The sequence below is a fragment of the Chamaea fasciata genome, unplaced genomic scaffold (assembly GCF_029207755.1).
Source record: "Chamaea fasciata isolate MVZ Bird 193981 ecotype frontalis unplaced genomic scaffold, bChaFas1.0.hap1 SCAF_5, whole genome shotgun sequence".
Lineage (NCBI taxonomy): Eukaryota > Metazoa > Chordata > Aves > Passeriformes > Sylviidae > Chamaea > Chamaea fasciata.
In genome coordinates this window covers 16,813,920-16,833,891 of record NW_027094090.1, presented here as the reverse complement: position 1 = coordinate 16,833,891, position 19,972 = coordinate 16,813,920, and the positions used below count along the sequence as shown (strand labels likewise).

Sequence of the window (19,972 nt, the reverse complement as noted above, 5' to 3'; positions counted from 1 at the left end):
CAATTTTCACACACACACACACACACACACACACACAAAAAAAAAAAAAAAAAAAAAAAAAAAAAAAAAAAGCAGCCCTTTCCAAACATTTTACAGAAACCGCACTTTTTTTTTACAGCAACGGACATGTTCACTTGCTGTTTGCTTGGAATTTTCATACAAAAAATACTAACAGCTTAACTCATCTACAGAAAAGAAATTCTATTTCTTCCTTTCTTTTTAAGAACCATATTTAACTATGAATCCTAAAGTACAGTTCTAAAGTATATTCACACTTAAAAGGGAGCTCATGTCATCTGTAAGATCTCTGCAAGCCCTAACATTCCACATGCTGCTTCTAAACCCAGTACTTAAAAAGTTGCATTTCCACAAAACCTCCTGGAATCAACGTGAAAAGCTGCTATTAGCACAATAGCTGGTCTCAGTCCATCAGAGTTCAACACTGTTCTGACTTTAGTATGGGTGACAAAATATTGTCAGCATTTACCAAACAGTGATATCTCTGCCATATGATCTACTATCAGTATGATAACTCAAGACCTACTGCCAAAAATATCTTTAGGATGCAAGCTTTATCAGCAGGAAAGGGCTGCTGATATTAGATAAATGAATGTGTTCTAATAAAATTGACAGTTAAAAAATGAAGGACTTAATCTGGCAGTTGCTGGAGATGTGGTCAAAAATTATTTCTACTTAAGAACAGGATACAGTAACTAATTCAGTATGTCTGGACATATTTTTCCCCATACTACTTGGTGGTCATTTTTATGGCCCTTCCAGGCCAGAAGTCCTTCCTAGTACAGTTAAATACCATGATGGCATGCCTCTTAGTGTTTCTGTTGGATGTTTTTTTTTTTCCCTTTTACTCACAGTCATGCATTCCACGGAGTCATCTTATGACAGTTTCCAAATCTACTACCATGGTCCAAAGCTTACTCTTCAACCAAGTACCTAAAGAACATTTTTTTAAAAAAATTCTTGATTTGTTACTAATACTGAATTATAGGCTAGAGTTAATTGCAGGGTTTTTAATCTGTTTTACTTCTTGTCTTTTTTCCCTCTCCCCCTTCCACTTTCAGACCTTCTGTAAGCATTCTGAGTTGCTAGTCTGGCTTGACTGGAAAGTATGGCATGTTTGTTGTGTGTCTGCATGTGGGATACCAACTGTTGAAGGCTGCTTGATGTAAGATGAGGGCTTATGCTCAGAGTTATCTACAGTTGTCTCTCTGGCAAAATCTTTCCTTACCAATGACAATGATGAATCTGTGTGGGCAGAGTCTGTTTTACAATATTGCACTTGCCGTGGTCTTAATTTTACTGATGGGGCATGATTATGATTTCATTTACATTAATCAAATTCATGAGTCATTCCATTCATGTCAATAGCATTAAAGAGCTATAGAGACAAGTAAGAGTTCAAAATCAGGCTTCTGGTGTTTAATCTGAAAGCATATATGAATCACTTCATTAAAGACAGAAAGGATAGATCCTCTGCTTACTTTGCATTACTCAGTCATGCCATTAGCATTAAACATCAAATAAAGCGCTAAAATGACAGCTGGCAATGTGTCACAGTACATGGGTTTTCCGTTTACCTCAGATACAGAAAATACCCCTGAATTAACAAGATTTAAGTCTATATTTCAAGTATGACAAAGTTATGGTATTAAATCTCCTTGCCCTTGAACGCTGGCATTAATGTTTAAAAAACTTTTTTCCTTCCCTTGTTTGTTTTTTTTTTAATTTCACTCTTACATAACTTGAATGCAAAAGATCTAAAGGCAAACTATATTTAAGTAAGACCTCAGAGATGAGTTAAGTTTTATAGCCCTCTCCATAAGGAATATTATATCTGGTAAATACAGAAGGATAAAAAAAGTGATCACAATTCACAAAATTTGTTTTGTAGGTATCTTACTTAAAGCATTACTGAATCTCCCTTTTTCAAAAAGTGAAAATCAAGTTAATTTTCTAAATACAGGCATTCTACAACAAAAAAAAAGGTTTCATACTGATGTCTGTCTCCTGCTCAGACAAAAAAATTGTGCAGGGGATGATGGGAATTAATTTAGTCCTCGCTGATAAGTACTTTTAAGACTAAATATTCTTGAAATTGCACTTATTTAAATTACACTCAAGCTCCCTGTAAATCTAAGAAAAGATTATAAGGAGAGGAAATAATTTCAAGAGGCCTAGCAAGCTATCAGAAAATTGCTCTATTATATCTCTTCAGATTTTTTTCCATTTTTTAAGTCAAAGAATTGCTGGCATTTGAGAATATTTTCTAGAAATCTGTTTGATACATTATAGGCCCTAGAAACTGTTACTGTCGTATATACTTTCAGCTTCACTACAAGCATATGCCCCAAGACACCTAATCAGAGAACTGAGGGATTTATCAACAAACCAGGCCCAAAGGAAGCTGGGAAAAGGGATCTTTTGCCATATTTTCTGTAGATCTCACTGTAAACTAAAGATTTATCTGTGCAACTTGTTTTTCCAGTGTGGCTGGAATTGCAAAAACATTTTCTTTGGAACTCCCAGTGAAAGCTTTCTTTTCACCCTGCTAGACCACACATTAAGCATTAAACCCTACACTACCACAGCATAAGAAAGTTTGCGTATGTTGAAACAATAAGATACTGTCCTCAGGTTGGATACAAATGTTAATCAAGCCACTGGTGTCTTATAAGAAAACCTTGATAAAATATCTACTCTTAGTAACCATGGGAATTACACATTTTCCTTTGCTGTCTTTTCCAATGTTGTATTTTAGGATAATATTGCTGTGTACTTCAACATGCACATTTAGGCACAGAGATTAATTATGAGGCAATAAACTTTACATAAAAATGCTGAAAAATGATTAAAAATCTCACTTGTGGTTTTTCAACAAACTACAGTGAATAAGAAATTGAAGAAGTACAGAACAGAGGAGTGACCTACCGTGGTTGTCTTTATCCGTCCTCCTGGTTGTGTACAGGTCCAGCCTGATTTATTGATTAGCAAATCACAGCCTTCTCCTTCTAAACACGGAAGCATTTCACACCACTGTTTTGTTTTGATAATTCGTGCTATGAAACAGAAAAGGAAGAAGAAAAAACAAAACCAAAAACAATTGGCAGGAGAATTCACATTTCACTTGCCTCTAAATACATTCTCATTTGAGTTGTCTATTTTCATTATTTGATAATTCAGCAATAGTTTATAAAGTAGACAGCCCTAGGCAATTTACAAAATTATTTACACCTGCTGTGCCAACAAATTTAATTTCAAACTTAAAAACCAACAAAAAAACCCAAAAGACAGCTTTATTATAAATCAAAAGAACAGAGAAACGAGTTATTTTTCTAATTTCGTGCTCCTTCCAATCAAGGAAACGTTGGGGGGGCTAACAATTAAAGACTTACTATCCTAACTAATCATTTTGGTGTCCCACAACTGGGATCCATTGTGTTAGACTCTATGCAAACCAGAGCAGACCATCCTTATCCTGAAGTGCTTCAATGTAAATAGGCATGAGACATGCAAGGGAAAGAGAAAAGCTATAGAAAACAGTAAGAGGGGTCAGTATAATGACAGCTATTGTGAAACTCTGTGATACTTGCAGTGGTACGGGTTTAGTCTAGGGCAGAAACTAGGTATGTAAGAAGGACAGGTGTTGAATGAAGCAAAGGTTGAGAAATCATGGAGGAGACAATAAGCTGAGGGAAAAGACAGGAACAAACAGCCTATTACTACAAGGGAAAAGAAGTCTAGTTAGGAAGGTTTCTAACAGAAAGCTGGTGTTATATGTGTTTTGTGTCTGCTCTTAATGCTTGTGTCTCTGGGAAGCTTGCTTTGCAGGATTTCCACAAGGTCATACACAGCATGTAGTCTTGGAACAGCAGAACCCTGACTGCAATAAAGTTAAAGCAAAGGAGTTGTAAGGAGAAATTTTTCCTCTAGGTAGGGAGAGAAGGGGCTTTAATACCTGTAGACTTCTTTCTGGACTATAATGCTTCTTCTTTTAAGTTCACCTTTGCAGTATCTGGGTTCCTTCGCATTAAACAGCAAACATGTTCCTAATATCTGGTATTCCATTATTCTTTCACTCTTCACTGAAGAAAATATTGTAGAGTGGAGTGTTTAGGATGTTTTTCATAAAATACATATATAGAGAGGCACTCATTTGCATGGTGCCATATACTCATGCTAAACAGGGTAAGGTCTCCCAAACTAATTTTTGCTCAAACTGTAAGACTTGCCAGTCTGCAGAAAATCTCAGTTCCTCCACGATCATTTCACCAATTTTTGTCTGGACTATAAGAAAGCTTCACCACTTCATTTTATACATTAGTGTCCTAGGATTCAAAGTCAGAACCCGAGGGACTTAGAGGGACAAAGATCATGCCTTTTTCTATGTTGATGTGTGACACCAATATACATAACGCACCATCAATAATCATAAGCCCAGCAAAAAGAAAACTACAGGAGAAATACTTAGTAAAATTGGAGTACAAAAAACTTCTGCTGTACCAAATTAATTTGGGGTCCAAGGAGACTAAAACCAGGCATTTATCCTGGCGGCAGCTGCAAATTTATGCTCACCTGAACATGTGATTAAGCCTGACTTCTGTCTGGAACTGCTTAAGAATAAAAATCCCAATGCAACTGGATCATGGCAAGAAATTGAAGTACAATTTAAAGTCTTTTCATAAAACCCTTTCCAATATTTTGACACAAAATAACTTGTGTTCTCATCTCTGGTATAGTTGTTGGTAAGATCTAGCAATATAACAAAATCTGATTTCTTTCAGTGGAAGCTGAATCTGAAATTCATATTAATATTTTAGTTATAAAACCTCTTTAGTGCCTAAATGTCTACATAGGAATTTGGAGTGTTCATTAGGCAATATATAAATCAATGATGAAATGACTCATAAATACGATTTCTTGAAGCAACTCTGCTAATTTGTATAAGCACATAACACACAGAAATGTGGATTCTACTTGGGCACCAGATGTACTGCTCTACAGATAACTGAGGGTAACCCCCACTCTGTAACAGTTAATAGCCTAATGTTTTTCGGTGAAGGCATGCATCCAGTTACAGGCTTAACAGAAAAAGCTCAGTAAAATGTTCACACCAAATCTGACCTACTTGCATGTATATCTTTCTTAATTCACAATATCAAAATGGCTATGTCTATAAATGTTTCAACAATGTGAAGCATCATTGAAAGACTGAATAGTAAGCTAAAGTCAGAAATATCCACTAGATTGCCTCTACTGTCTCAGCTGGGAGGTTTTCCTGGAAATAAGATTTGAAATAATCTGATTTTAAAAAAGTATCTCTGAATTGCTCTCAGTGTTTGCTTGGTTGCTATTGGTATTATCACAAATCCATGGGGTCCTTGCTCTGGGTTTTGGCTATATCCACACAAGTTTGAAACACACCAAGTGTATTTTAGAAAACAGAAAGTCTAAAACATTTCTGTGTTGTGTATAGACCAGCTCATGCATTTAGGCCTTGAGAATCAGAACGTCTTTTGTAGGGAAAAAGTAGCCAGCTCACATGGTTTAAAGCTAATCAGTATCAGAACTCTGCCTCCTCGGCCCCCACACCCTCTTCCAATCCTGCTTCCCGCTGGGATCTCTTCTCCATTATTGGTCCCTATAATTCTGCTTCTCCACCCACTCATGGCTTTGCTTCAGGAGCCTCACCAACACATCGGCCCTCACACTGTGCCACAAGGGAGGCCCTGTTCCTGTCTGCAGAACTACATCTCTTTTTGCATTTTCACTTTTTGGTTTGCACATTATATCACAGTATGAGAATGAAGCTCAATGTGTAATGTAGGAAGAGAGCAAAATGTACAACAGTTTTTATCAGCATAATATCAAAGAATTTTCATCAGTAATTGAAACTGAGTTACACTAGTCAAAGCAAAGGAATATAGCGTATTTCCTGAGGCAGTGTAGTTGCCTTTTTACTGTGTATATTCATCAGGGGTGTAATTCAGCCCTCTGCAGACAAGAGAGCAAAAAGCCTATCAGCTTCTTCAAATCCACTCTGAGCTCCATTATAAAGAATTAAGTGGCACTTAAATGATACACAGGCTTTGTGCAGAGCTTCTGCAAAGAACTAAATTTCAGCTTTAGAATTGGTGCTGACACTACCTTGCATCTCCTAAGAAGGGCTGTGCCTCTTTACTTAAACTGGAGTTAATAGGAACTGACATTGCTCAGCACATGATAGAATTGCTTTCCTGGGTAGTGCCATTTGACCTGGAGAACAAATGGACTCTATCCAAGGGGTTTTCATGCAAACAGTTTGGAGGTGTTGGGGGCAAACAGATGTTGTATCAACATAATGACAAACTACCCACCTGTGTGACCTTAACTGTTTTGTAAGACAGAGAAACTTGCAATCAAGTTCCAATTATTAATAGAAAAAGTCTCCATTCGTGATCAGCGTAGTCTAAGTCAAGACTGCTCAACTGAGTAGAGTTTCAGATCACCACAAAATATTTTCTGCTAAATAATGCAACTAGATAAGCTTTTTTCAGTAGGACTCTCACCTGGTTTATTAATATATATATATATATTTCCTGTGAAAAATCAGGTTTCTTTTCTAGGTATTATTTTCCCAAATTCACCCTGCACTCAGAGAATTATCAATCTCTGCATCTCTAGTCAATCTTTTAACTGAAAATCAACAGTGAGTAAAAGCAAAAACCTGAAATAAGTCTTGTTCAGCAGCAGAAAATGTAAAAACTTACAGCCGTCTAAAATATGATAAATTAAAACACTCAGATTGTTACAGCTTGTTGTCTCTTTTTTAATGTTGGGGAATGAATTAGGAAATAAAAATAAAAACACACTTCATTCGGATACTGACACATGATTTCAGAATATCTTATGCTTCTATGCATAAAAGGTGGTGTGCAAAGTGAATATTTATAAATTTTTAAGTATTTATAAAGTATAATATAAACCATGGTGCATGAGCCTAAATAAGGTTATAAAAAAAGTATCAGAGAAGATACATCGAAGTAGGTCCTAGGGAAAATTTCTCCCAAGCAGAACACATTTCAAAACATACTTCTTAAATGAGAACGTAGCTCACCTATATTTTTTACAGAATGATGTTTTTCTTCACATTATATTTTTTCAATGGTAATTTTTTAGCATTTAATGCAAGCTTTAACATACTCATTAGACAAAATATTTCCTCTTTCATATATTATATCACTGTGGTTTTTCCTTGAACTTTGAAGAAAACTGATCAACATAGCAGATTTCCAAGGTTCAGAAATGCCTTTGGCATCACCACTTTAGAAGCGCATAGACAAACACATTCGTCTTAGCATATTTCACTTGCCCTATTAACATTGAATAAGACCACATCTTTTATAATTATTCACCTCCAAATGATCCCAACTGGTTTCATCATCCCACTCATTTCCCAGTCGTTTTTTAATTTTATCTGATGTTTTTTCTTTTTCCATTTTTTTTTCAACTCTAGCATTTTACTCTGACCATTTCCCTCCTATGCCTGATTCAGCACATGTACACTACCTACCTATCAAAGATCCCCAAAAATCTTGCAGAAGCTCCTATGTTTAGCTAGTTTTACCTATGACTGATAAATGCTGTTTATTGTCCCCAAAGTGCACTAAGGTTAATCATCTTGACCAAAGTCCCACAAGGCATTGTTGCATGGCTGGAAACAAAACCTCTGAATTCTTAGTAATCACTAGGGACCCTTCTGTGTCCTTTCTTCCTTCAAAGAGAGAGTGTACTTCAAGATGTATACTGTAAAAAAAATTAAGGAACAATAAAAATATGCAAAGTAATATGCTTTCAAAACATATATCAGTTAAATTGCAGTGGCAGAAAAGAGGCCATAGGAAAGACAAACTGAATCACACCACTCTAAGAAACTGCAATTGTGAACTGTCTTTACAGCAGCAATTTGACTGTAATAGTGTAAAAGCCCCAAATGTCAATCTATTTTACAACAAGGAAATATCACAAAGCTTGGATACCTTTTATAACAGTCATTCTCCTTCCCTAAAAAGAATTGAAGCACTGCTAATTCACAAAGGGTTAGATTGTCTCAATTATTTATAGGGCATCTAGACCAAAGACTATTTAGTTCTAAGAACAGCAATATAGCAATGTCTAGACACCTATTTTATCATTTAGGTCTTGCTGTCAAGACTGAGAGGGATGCTTGAGCTGAGGTTGAGAAATATATAGAAAAAAAGTGATCTCCTGTGGGCTACAGAGAAGCTACAAATTGAGACCAGGTAAGTAGATCATGACTAAAAGATTGAATGACAGGGAAGAGGCTCTTCCTGCAGCTCATCCAATCATAGTTCCACTGAGGGATAAATCTTATTGCAACCCCTGGCTTGCGAATATACCGTCAATGTTCACCTGTACCCCAAAAGAGAACAAAAATTTGGCTTTGTCAAAAATGGTGCAGATTGCACCTCGTACAACTTGTATTTAGGAGGAGCAGGATAATACCTAGGACACAATCTCCAAATTATGCAGTCATCCATATTATCCCAAACAAAGACTCCCTAAGGGACACCACTGTCAGTTACATGAGTGGTCCCTAGGAATTTAGCTGAATTAGCTAGCATAAGAAGTTGTTGGATTAAACTGTGTGAATGCAGAAAGCTTAGTAAACCACTGATGCAAAAACTACTTGAAAATACTACTTTGAAAAAGTAAACCCAAATTTAAACAACTACATTTAGAAAGGCATCCATGTATTTGTTCAATTTTATGACATACTTAATGTTTTGCTGTATCTTCATAAGACCCTGAAATAAATATATACTGACAACTTAAAAATAATTGCACAAAGAAAAACTGAAGCATAATCCAGGTTCTAGGAGCACTCCCATGAAATTCAACAGCTCTTATCCTTTTTCCTGTTTGTGTCTCCAAATAGAAGAATTTCCTTATTATGATACCCCAAACAATAAATAAGTAAATAATGAAAAGCATATGAGACTAAATGCAAAGGAACATGATACCTGACTTTTTGTAGTGTAGAAACTAGAATGTGTTTTTCTGGCCTCCCTTTTTTTAGTTCTTTGAAAACTTTAATACCATGTGACTCACTGATATAGAGATAGGTACTTTACATTATTCTACATCCAGATGTTCAAATATTTGTATGACAGATGCATTATCCTAAATGGAAAGTGTCTTACAAGTCATCTTCACCATCAACTCGTGTCTGTTTCCATTTTACTTTTCACGGGCCAGTATTCTGTTTCTAATTGCTCTCATTTGAGATTGTAATATATCTCCAGATTTGTTCTCAACTCCTCAGCCCCTCACTGGAAAATAGTACTCTCACTGGCAAAATGCTTACTTGGAAAAGTAATGCAGCAAATGTAACACATATTTTTCCAACTGCCTAGAAAGCAGTCGAAAAGAAACAAGCAAATAAAGAAAAAAGCATTTTTTTATCACTTACTAAATTTCACAGGCTCACAACAAGTATCCTGACAGTTATAATAAATAATGAATACTGATAAAATTTACATGTTGAATTTTTTTTAGGGACAGTACATGTGCTCCTGGTCTCTTCAAAACTAGCGTTTTCTAACTTAATATTAAAATGCAAGTGCTTTGAATAGGCAAACTGGCTTACAACTTTGCCCAGGATTTCAGCACTTGTCTGAATATCCACAGATGTGCATATTCAATGATTTTCAATCTATGAATGATCTTACTGCTTCATTGTCTGTGGGTAGTTAGCATTTGCTCTCTAATAAGAGATGCTAATGCAATACATACCCCTAGAGAAAGCTGTTGTCAGGACTCAGTGTTTTCTGTTTCTGTCCCCTGCTGTTCTGCTCTGCTGTATTCAATTAGTGTGCTGTAAGCAAAGTAAAAATTACTAAAAATCTGATCAGTGATACGCCAGCAAAGAACCCTTTAGAGATCAGGTTTTCATCACATTTTACTTTCCTGCCAGCACATTGAGAACAGCAAATTTCACTGGAGAAGGACTCTCCAGTATAGTGGAGGAATTTCAGATGCAAAGAAGAGAATTTGAAGATCATGGCAAAGAAAAGACAAGAAGGGTTAAAAAGGGAAGCAGTGGGAAAACAGATATTAGGGGAAAAAAAAAAGCAAGAAAGGAAGGAAAAAGAGGACAAATCTCATCTATATGTGGCAGCTACTGAAGCTAACGGGCAAGGTCAAAAACTTGACCAACTTGCCCAGTGGAGTCAGTACGACAATGTAGGTAAGTGAAGGCAAAAGACCAGAACATATTGGGTTTTCTTCTCTTAAGTACACCAGTTTCAGTCCTCCTGATGACATGAGCAGAGAAGTGCAGTGGAAGACCAGGTTCACTATGGTTAAAAGCCAAATGAGAACTAATGAGATACTCACTGCCATCCCTATGTCATGCAGAGAAGGCTGGGCAGCTGTGGAAGAGGGGGAAGGACCCTGAGAACTCTCCTAGCTATGAAACATGTGAACATACAAAAGTAACCACCGAATACACAGTGAAGAATTTTGAGGAAGATGCCACAGTAATAATTAAACTTTCTCTCGGTGGCATGGTCAGATTTTCAGTGCCATGGAAAGAACCTGGGAAGAGGCTGGAAAGATGAAGGAAGGGTGGCAAGAAGGTTATAAATCCACCTCACAAAAAACATTCAAACACGGACTGAACCTCAGAGCATAAATACTCAAGGATGTGGGTAACAAAGAACAACTGGAGACTCTACCTGTCTGCAGCTTCACATTTGACAGCACAGGATCTGATTCTGTGCTCACAAAACACACACTAAAATTACAGCCAAGGATCAAGGTCCTACTTGGTACTCTAGCTGTAGAGAGTTCATGTACCCAGTCTAACTGAGTACTTTTAATGGGCTCTGCACATGCTTAGTAATGAAAGTATAAATAGAAAGAAAAATTAAAAAAAGAAAACAAGAAGTACTCTCCATTTAACAATACTTTTGCATGGGAAAAGCAATGAGAATCAGAGTGTTAGGTTTCATGTGCCTGAGGACAGAAGTCCATTAGTCTTTAATCTTTTGACAGCTATTTCTGGGAATTTTAGTTAGTGCTCTACCTGTGTATTCAAAGGACAAGCATTTAGCTGAGTGGTTTTGCTGTGGCCCTCATTGCTTTTAGTACTTTCCAAGTCTGGTGTCAGCATGTGTACTGCTGCTGTGACACAGTAGTGACATTTTATTGTGCAGTGAAAGAGATAATAATTCAGCTGTTCTCAAGTACAATGGGCTTCCTTTGTCAACAACCAGAGCAATGGAAAACTCTACCCTCCTTTTGTCACGTATGCATGAACATAACATGGAAGCAAATTGAGTTGAAATGAGCTTGATGACTAGCATGGAAACAGACTAAGCTGTCGCTGTGAGAACAATTGCAAGTATTAGAAAAGGAAACTCAGAAATGAAGCTGTACCTGTCTCCTACCCAAAGTGCTTTCCCCCTATTCCATATGACTAGATGCTGTATTACAGTAAACAGCATGCTTTTTGGGTAAGCCTACAACTTTTTGCTTTCATCAAATATTAAAAATAAGCTACAATTATACTGGAGATTTTGACATAAATCAATGCTTTTTTAAAATCAAAGATTAAAAAAAAACCCAATAAAACTAGTGAAACGGGAAAACAAGGAAAAAGGGAGCCATTTTTATGGTACCACTTTTCATAGTGAGAATACAATTTATATAAGCATTTATGATTCGTCTGAAATTTGTGTCAGTGACCCAGGAAACTTGCCATAGGGAACTATGATGTTGAGCATTAGAGCTTGGAAACTGGACTTTGCTTATGACTTCTGCTTACTAGCCAGTGTTTGAACAACAGAGGAACAAAAGTGTTAAAATACAGCAAAGATATTAGTTTATATAACATGCAGTGTATTGGTACACTGTCCATGGGGAAACCCTGTTACAGGTGGATGTGTTATATCTCAACTGCACGGTCAATCACACATCTTGTCAGACAGCAGTTTGATATTATGGCTGTGCAGAGTATGATTTTTGACTGGCAGATTAGGTCGTGAATTTTTTAAGATAGATTTTAGTCTATACAGAAATATTACTGTTCCATACCCCAAAATTTTATGATCTTACACAATTTTCCTAAATTTGTATTTAATTTGGGCAATTTTTTGTCCTGTTACTTAGTCAAGCTTTCTCTGGAGGTACATCAGTATTTTGTAAGAATGAATAAAAAATAAAAATGAGTGCCTGTTTTTAATTTATTTTTATAATGCACTTAAAATTGGGAGACAGATACCTTAAAAAGACAATGCGTCTCTAAAACTCAGCTAATCCACAGACATTTTTACTTTGTGTACCTAATGCAACAAAAATTGATTTTCAAAGATCCTCTACATTCTACTACATAAAAAATAATTAGCACTAGAATTCAGAAAGACCTCTATAACAGAAATAGTCACTGATTAGAAGGAATAGTCTTTCTTGACCTAAGAGGCATTTGACGGCATTGATAGTATTTGATGTTGGGAACACGTCCAGCAAACCTATGAACAGCCACATCTTCTTGATATCCCTCTTTTTCACCATCAGAAGACCTAACTTTAAATTTTCAAAATTATTCCTGTGAAATCAATGTGTAAAAGGGGGAAGTGCTGCCTCTCTCTCCGGGCAGGCAATGCATGTGCTCCTGCACTACAGCCACTCTGTTTGCAAGCAGGAGGCCTGTTCCCTGTCAAAAGCTGCACAATGGAGGCTCATTGGGCCAAAGGACATAGTAATAGATCAGACAATATACTCCAACTTACTTTTCTAAGCCATGAATTCTTATAATTAGGTACTGTAAGCATTTGTGGTTGTGCAGCAACTGCATCAATTGTTAAAAATCAGACCACCAGGCACAAAGAAGTTAATCAGGTAAGTATATTGAGAGTTAAAACTATTTTTCTGCATTGTACTTATTTACAGGAAATATGATAGCTATATATTTTAGGGACAGAAGCAATAAGTTTTTTGAATACCATAAAATTTTAATCCAGCAATTTCTATAACAATTTCAAAAATTTCTTGTTGACATAAAACATGACTTTTAGAAAGACATCCAGTACTAACTTTCAGAGAATGCTCACATTTCCTCACATTTCTAAAAACTCTCAAGGCAGCTTATACAATTCAATGGCAAGGACAAAACTTCTCAGTTCTGTAGATTTTAGTATTTTCCCTATAGGACCCATTTAACTCTCAGTAACGTATATGTGTAAGGTGTATACTCTTCTTCCTTTACTAAACTCCAAATGATTGAGTGATCTACTGTCAGCTATTAAAAAGCCACATCTCTAACAAAAAACCACTCTGTGTCTCTGTGCTCCTAAAGTTTAATAGTTTACTATCTAAATTTAAATCTCCTGCTATTTTCTCTCTCTCTCTCTCTCTCTCTCTCTCTCTCTCTCTCTCTCTTTTTTTTACATTTAAAAGCATTTTAAGGAGAATGAAACAAACTAAACATCAACACTGGACAAAAACAGGAGATAATAACCCACCAAATTAATTGGAATAGAAGCAAGTTAGTGTACTCCATCTGAAGGAATGTAATTGTTTTCTTTCAACAGTAACTTTCTGAAAATGAGCTTTCTCAAGTGACTCTTACTTGTTAGAGCAATGGAGAAACCTCATTGGAAATATCTACAATTTGTAACAATGCAAACAGTACAAGTTCACAGTCCTGACTCAGGCAAAACCTGCAATGAGTTTCTTGAGGGTTCTTCTGAATAAAGCACTGATCGACTGAGTCTGCAGCTTAGAAATAGCCCCTTGCAGATTAAGAAATAACAACTGCTAATTCTCTATGCTTCTCTTAAGTACAATACTGAACTATTTAAGTGTTCATTTAGACTCAACATTTTAAACATACAAAAAAAAAATCTTTAAGAAATCCCCCCAGAGAAACTCCTCAAGTTTTTTTTTTTATATTTTCACATAGCAAAATGGCCCTTCAAATTATCCCGGTATGCCTAATTATGCTATTAAGCATGTATGTATGTATTTATGAATCTATGAAATTAGGAACAGAAGTTGCTGTTACTACATCGCTGCAGTGTTTTACTCTGGTCAGCAGGATACCCTGTTTAACCACTTTAATTGTGTTGAAATAAAGAATAATTTTTATTTAAGTGTAGAATAATGTGCATACTTTCTGCTGTAGAACTGACAAAACACTTCCACAATTCCATAAGTGTAGAGCCTATTTACATGTTTCTTTAATTCCTTTATGTTTAAGAATGGAAATATGTATATATTAGTATATATTATACTTCTTCCTAATAATATTAGCAAACACAAAATTATTCAGGTGTGTTATGCCATTATCAGCATACTGTGTATTCTGAAGTAATCTTCAAATTCCTAAATTTTGACTAGTGAAAAGGTAGATATTTTTAGCTGCCTGTTGCAAAGATTTCTCAGCTTATAAACTTAGAAATATTCACCAGGTATTAAAATATGGGAGAATAATTTCATGAAAATAGATACATGGTCTGATAGTATGGAGATTTGCAATTTCTATCATGTGCACAAACAAGCACTTCAGTTTTGTGAAAATCACCACCTCAGAGCACATGTGACAGAGGTGTATATAAAATACACAGATTCAAATTTATTAGCAAATTCTTCAGCACCTTTGCTGTAATATAAATCTGGGGGTTTTTTGTTGCTGCCGGGGGTTTTGTTTGTTTGATTTTTGTTTCTTTTTTTGGTTGATGTTGTTTGTTTGTTTGTTAGGGTTTTTTTCTGTTTTTTGAAACAAATTTGTAGTGGATGCTACAGCTTCAGTGCCCTGTTTATTACATGTATGGTCTTGACCACTTGAATCTGTGCAACTCATTCAAAAACAGACTGCAAAATGCCAAAGATTTTCTTTCACTTTCAGCTCTGCTCAAGTTTTCTTTGAGGCAGTGCTCATCTGAATCATTGCCTGTTTCTTGCTTACAAAACATTCATATTCAAAGCACCATTAGCACAATAGCAATTAACAAAGAGCCTTTTATGCCAACGTGCTACAACTTCATCTCACACACCCTTTACAGGAAAAAGGTCTTTTCTGTCCAGTATCAGTGAAGCACTCATGCCATGTGAAAAGAATGATCCCTTTCAGTGCAGAGGGGACATGGCTGTGCCTTATGTGAATCTACTCCACCTACATCTGAGGGAAAGACAAGGTGACCTAAAGGATCTTTCTCATTTCTAACCTCTATGAAAGTTCACGGTATCGGGAATTGCATATTGACAACCAGGTGCAGAATTTTGTGTGGAAATGGCATAGTGCTTCCACAGGATTTTTTTTCTTAATTTTTATCTACTGTAAAGGATAGGAAAAGCACTTTTAGGTTTGTCACAAGTATGATCAACAAGAAAAAGAAAGGACAGCAACTGGCCTTGAGTCATTCACAGCAGTCATTCCCAAAATATTGCTAACACTGAGCTGTAAATAGGAAGCAGGAAGAATCTGCAGCTATATCACACTAGGGGTGGGGTTTGTTGTCAATACATCAGGTTTCTTCATTGGCACTAAGACAAACACTGAGGTTTCCCATGAATTAATACTGTTTCTTTATGGTGTGCTGTAGATGCAATGATCGTACTAATTAGAGAAGAACAAGAGAAAATGGAAATGTTTTATAATTCCTCCTAATTATAATTATAATTTATAGGCAATTTCACAAGACAAAAGAGTTAGTGTCACAGGGTTGGTCAGAAAAACACAGATCACAAACACATTTGCAATAATGGCATATAGGCAAGACCAAAACATTTTACAATAATGTAAAGATACATACGAGAATCTAACTGCCCCAGAACATCTTCAATATCAGTCACAGTATTTCCAATACCTAAACTACACAACCCTGTGACATGTTAATAAACTCAATCATTCAGGAACAGCTGTAACATTGCCTAGAATGTGTTACCCTGAGTTCCCACTAGCACAACACACACTGGTAAAACAAGAAACAAAAAAAGAAACGACCCCTCAAAGGCTCTTGTGTGCCTTTATTTCACACTGAATAAGCAGGCACAGTACAGCCTGCTGCTAAGCTTTTCCTTACCAGTTGGCCAAAACATGGATAGACTCTTGGTTACAGCTCCTAATGTGTTGATCAACTGACCCAGAATAACAAAGGCTAAGGGTAAGCAACACAGAAATTACTATACTGGATCAGACCTGAATCCGTCTAGTCTAACATCCTGCCTCCACAAGTAGCCAGAGGGACGTGTAAGAACCCAGCACCAGCCAGCTGCCCCTATTTCTGTATGTTCTAGCAAGAACTGTTCTAAGAAATAACTTAATACACTCTGATTTGTTTCTCAATTACTGCTTTCCAAGCTGTTGATTGAAGGGCAAAGGGTGGAAATTGTACATCTCAGAGGAACAATTAACTTTGTTCTTGATTCCCTGAGGTGTATACTAAGGCATAATACCATAAATTAATCCAAGGAGAATTTGACATAATAGATCTAAATTGATAGCATTAAAAATGTTCATACATTTGTGTTTAAAAGTGCTTTTTTGGGGGGTTTTGGCAGGTTTGTTTGTTTGTTTGTTTTGGGGTTTTTTATGGGGCTTTATGGTTTTTTTTAATTTGTTTGTTTATTTTTAAGGAATTTTCATTGCCACTTTGAGGAAAAAAAAACTATATTTTTTTCCATTAAAATACAGAAAGCATTGCATATGCATCACACATTAATCACAGAAAAATTAAGAACACAGAAAAACAAATATGATAAATCACACATCCTTTTGCCTGAGATATAAAACAGCATCAGGCCTCTATACCTCATTAACTACTGTGTTTGCCATTAACACTTCACAAAAATGTGTGAACATGTAGCTGCATCATGAAGCTGTTAAAAAAGGAAATGGTCTAATTTTTTTCTGCTTTGTCTTCCTCTAAAAATTAGATTAAAATCATCCATAATGCACACATTTCCTGGCTTAAAATATAAAATTTTCCTTTACAATGTAATCTGCAACATATTCCATTCACTGCAATACCTACAGCACGTTATTTCCCCCTGAGCCCAATATGAAATCTTTCTAAATAAGCTTGACCTGCTAATACACTGTTCTTTTCCATTTAGCTTCTTACACAGCATTCAGCTGTGCTGGACCCAAGAGCCTCTTGGTAGGATATGAGCAATGTGGTTCTCATTTATCATGTGCACTCTCACTCCTAGAACAAGAAGTATATGTGGTATATGCTTTGTCCAAAATTCCATTGCTTCTGTTTTTCTTAATGTGAATATATATATGTAAAAGTGAAGGAAAACAAGTCAATTAAATAAATCCCGGACTTAGAGTGGAAAGTGCTGAATCTTATTTTTAGCTCTGAAAAATTTCAGATGAAGTTAGGCCATGGACTGCTTGTCATGTACCAATGGAGGCTGCTGAATGCACTCTCATTCCTGCCCTGTCTTGTCAATAAATACACGTTTAATTATATTAACTTCAAGACACTTCTTTAAACATCTATCTTCTCTTCCATAGCAGCTCTCAAAATAACTCTCAAATTAAGAAATCACATTTCCTGAAATTCCTAAATATATCCAGAGTTTCAGATATCAGAAAGACTATTCTATTTAGATTCATTGCTTCAGGAGAAAGATGACAACTGCTTTCATCAGGCTCTCTGGCACCCACCCTTAATGCTGGACAATTTTAAACACAAACCCACATTTATTGAAAAGCCAAGTGTTACCATTTGAAATATGAAAAGAGAATATTAAAAAAATTCTGAATGCTAATACCCAGCTTCCTACTGGATGTTACTCCAGCATCTTACCCACTTGAGGTGCTAGTGGTCTAACTTATTATTTAATAAAGAGGAACTTAATGGAGTTAAGGAACTCTCTATTTTTTTTTTCTGATTTTATAGACTAAAGTGTATAAAAATGAGGAATTGTTTCTTCTTAGCAGAATCGCTGGTAATCATACTCATATCCTTTAGTATGTTCTTTGACTCTTACAGTTATAGTTTCATATATTTTTTGTGCAGTTCATGCATAGATGACAAATATTTATACATGCAAGTACATGAGTAGTATATTTATCCTAAGAAATGTGTAGCCTCTACCTTGTCCCAACACCTTGAGAGGGACAATAGGTGTTGAATTAATGACAAGGTGGCAGTTCTGGTATTTAGAACACCTCCCATGCCCGCACTCCTTCATTTACATTTTTTGAACATGAAGAGATCCTGCTTTCACAGCTTTTTGTGAAGCTGAAGTCTGGAACTGAGAACCTCCTCTAGGTACTCTTACTATACTGGCTATGTGACTCAGTTCCTTTAAGTTACGGTGTAAAATGTAAAAAAGATTTAACATCTTCTGGTGATGGAGGCACTAGCAAACAAATCAGCTTGTCTTGCAGTGATGTATGCTGCCAAAGATGTATTTCATCGGAAGATTTTTTCAAAGGCTTCAGGATTATGCTTCAGTCAAAAATGGTAAAACCAGTTGTGGCCTTAACTCACACAGTCAACTACATAAGTAACCTGTCATTATAAAATTGACTCATTAAAACAAAGGGCCAGGAGTAACCTTGAAAAAGGATTTTGAAAGATTATTATTAAAATAAGGTAAAGAGAAATGCCTCAACATAGCATTGGATAAAAATAAACCCTGGTTAGGAAATATTACATATTTTTTTCGACTCTGATTTAACATCAAAGGCTTAGCAGAAATGCAATTCTCAATGACCACTTCACAGTAATAATCACCGAAGTATAATTCCAAACTTTCCAAGAAATGTTTTTAAAATCTCTGCTTTTATATTCCATTTTATTTCTTTTAGCAAGCAACTAGAGCATGATGCAAATTAAATAGCTATTATTACCAATATAAAGAGTATTTTTGTCTTTTTTTCAAGTGGTATAAAACAAAATAATACCACTGAACAAAAGGAACCCATTTACATTAAAGGTAAATCTAGAACTGCTTGTGTTTATTAAGCATGGAGATTTTTCACTGAAATTTTATGTTTATAAATACCTGTACGCATATCTTGCAACTGACAAAATCGTAATTGCTCTTGGAAACGAGAAAATTCAAAATCTGTGTTACTTGAGAGAAAATCAAAGCCTGTACTTCACATTTTAGCCACAACAGTTGTTCCTAATACAGCAAATAAAAGCAGAAATCAACTTTGTACAAAACTGTAAATTATCTCAATCATAAAAATGTGTGAACTTAACTAGGGTAAGAAAGAAAATATTTTAAAAAATGCATATTTGGAAATATAAATCAATACAAGTTGAATAAGAAAATCTGAAACTGGAAAAAACAAGAGCTGTTAATTTACTTTATGGATGACAGACTGTAAGACAAGGAAGAATCGCTGTAATTCTATATCCTGACCTCCTGTACAATGTTACCCAGAGGAATTCTCTGCATTCATCACTCTACTCACCACAGCTAGCAGTTGTTCTCATAGAACTAGACAACTGTTTTGGAAAACAAACAGAAAATCCTGAATTTAAAATTTGCAAACCTCAACTTCGGTTATATATCAAAAAGGACAATGGCAATTTCTTGTAGAAAAATATTGTGCTTGTTTTGCATTTCTTAAAGTCAAAATTACAACATTGGTCCCTTAAACTCTGTACTCCAGAGTTAGGGATGGAAGAGGCCTCAGGAGACTCCTAATTCTCTTAACTCTTAATCAATGTCTTGATTAATACAAACTTCATACAGTAAAGCTTGTTACTTTCATCATCACTCAGACTGCTCTCTGAACTATTTTAAATTTTTCAGTATCTTCATTGAGTTGTGAGCATACTAACATATTAAAATCTGTTCTATGTCTCAAAAGTGCAACAATGGGTTTTCCTATATTCACCCAAGCTTTTCCAGACTTTTGTCAGTAAGATATTCACCTTTATGAGCATTTTTCTTCTTCCAAATCTTTTGTAGAAGTGTA

The 19,972-nt window shown here is 35.7% G+C and overlaps 1 protein-coding gene across 3 annotated transcripts in view; it reads right to left on the bottom strand.

Annotated features, from left to right (window-relative positions):
- Positions 1-19,972, bottom strand: part of TAFA5 (TAFA chemokine like family member 5) — a 481,932-nt gene that overhangs the window by 146,141 nt on the left and 315,819 nt on the right. For all 3 annotated transcript variants that reach the window (XR_010720751.1, XM_066182939.1, XM_066182938.1), the window contains exon 3: positions 2,947-3,074. Coding sequence is in view for 2 of the 3 variants with exons in the window: in XM_066182939.1 (XP_066039036.1) it covers positions 2,947-3,074 (128 nt within the window). In the remaining variant the exon portion in view is untranslated. The remainder of the gene's footprint in view (positions 1-2,946; positions 3,075-19,972) is intronic.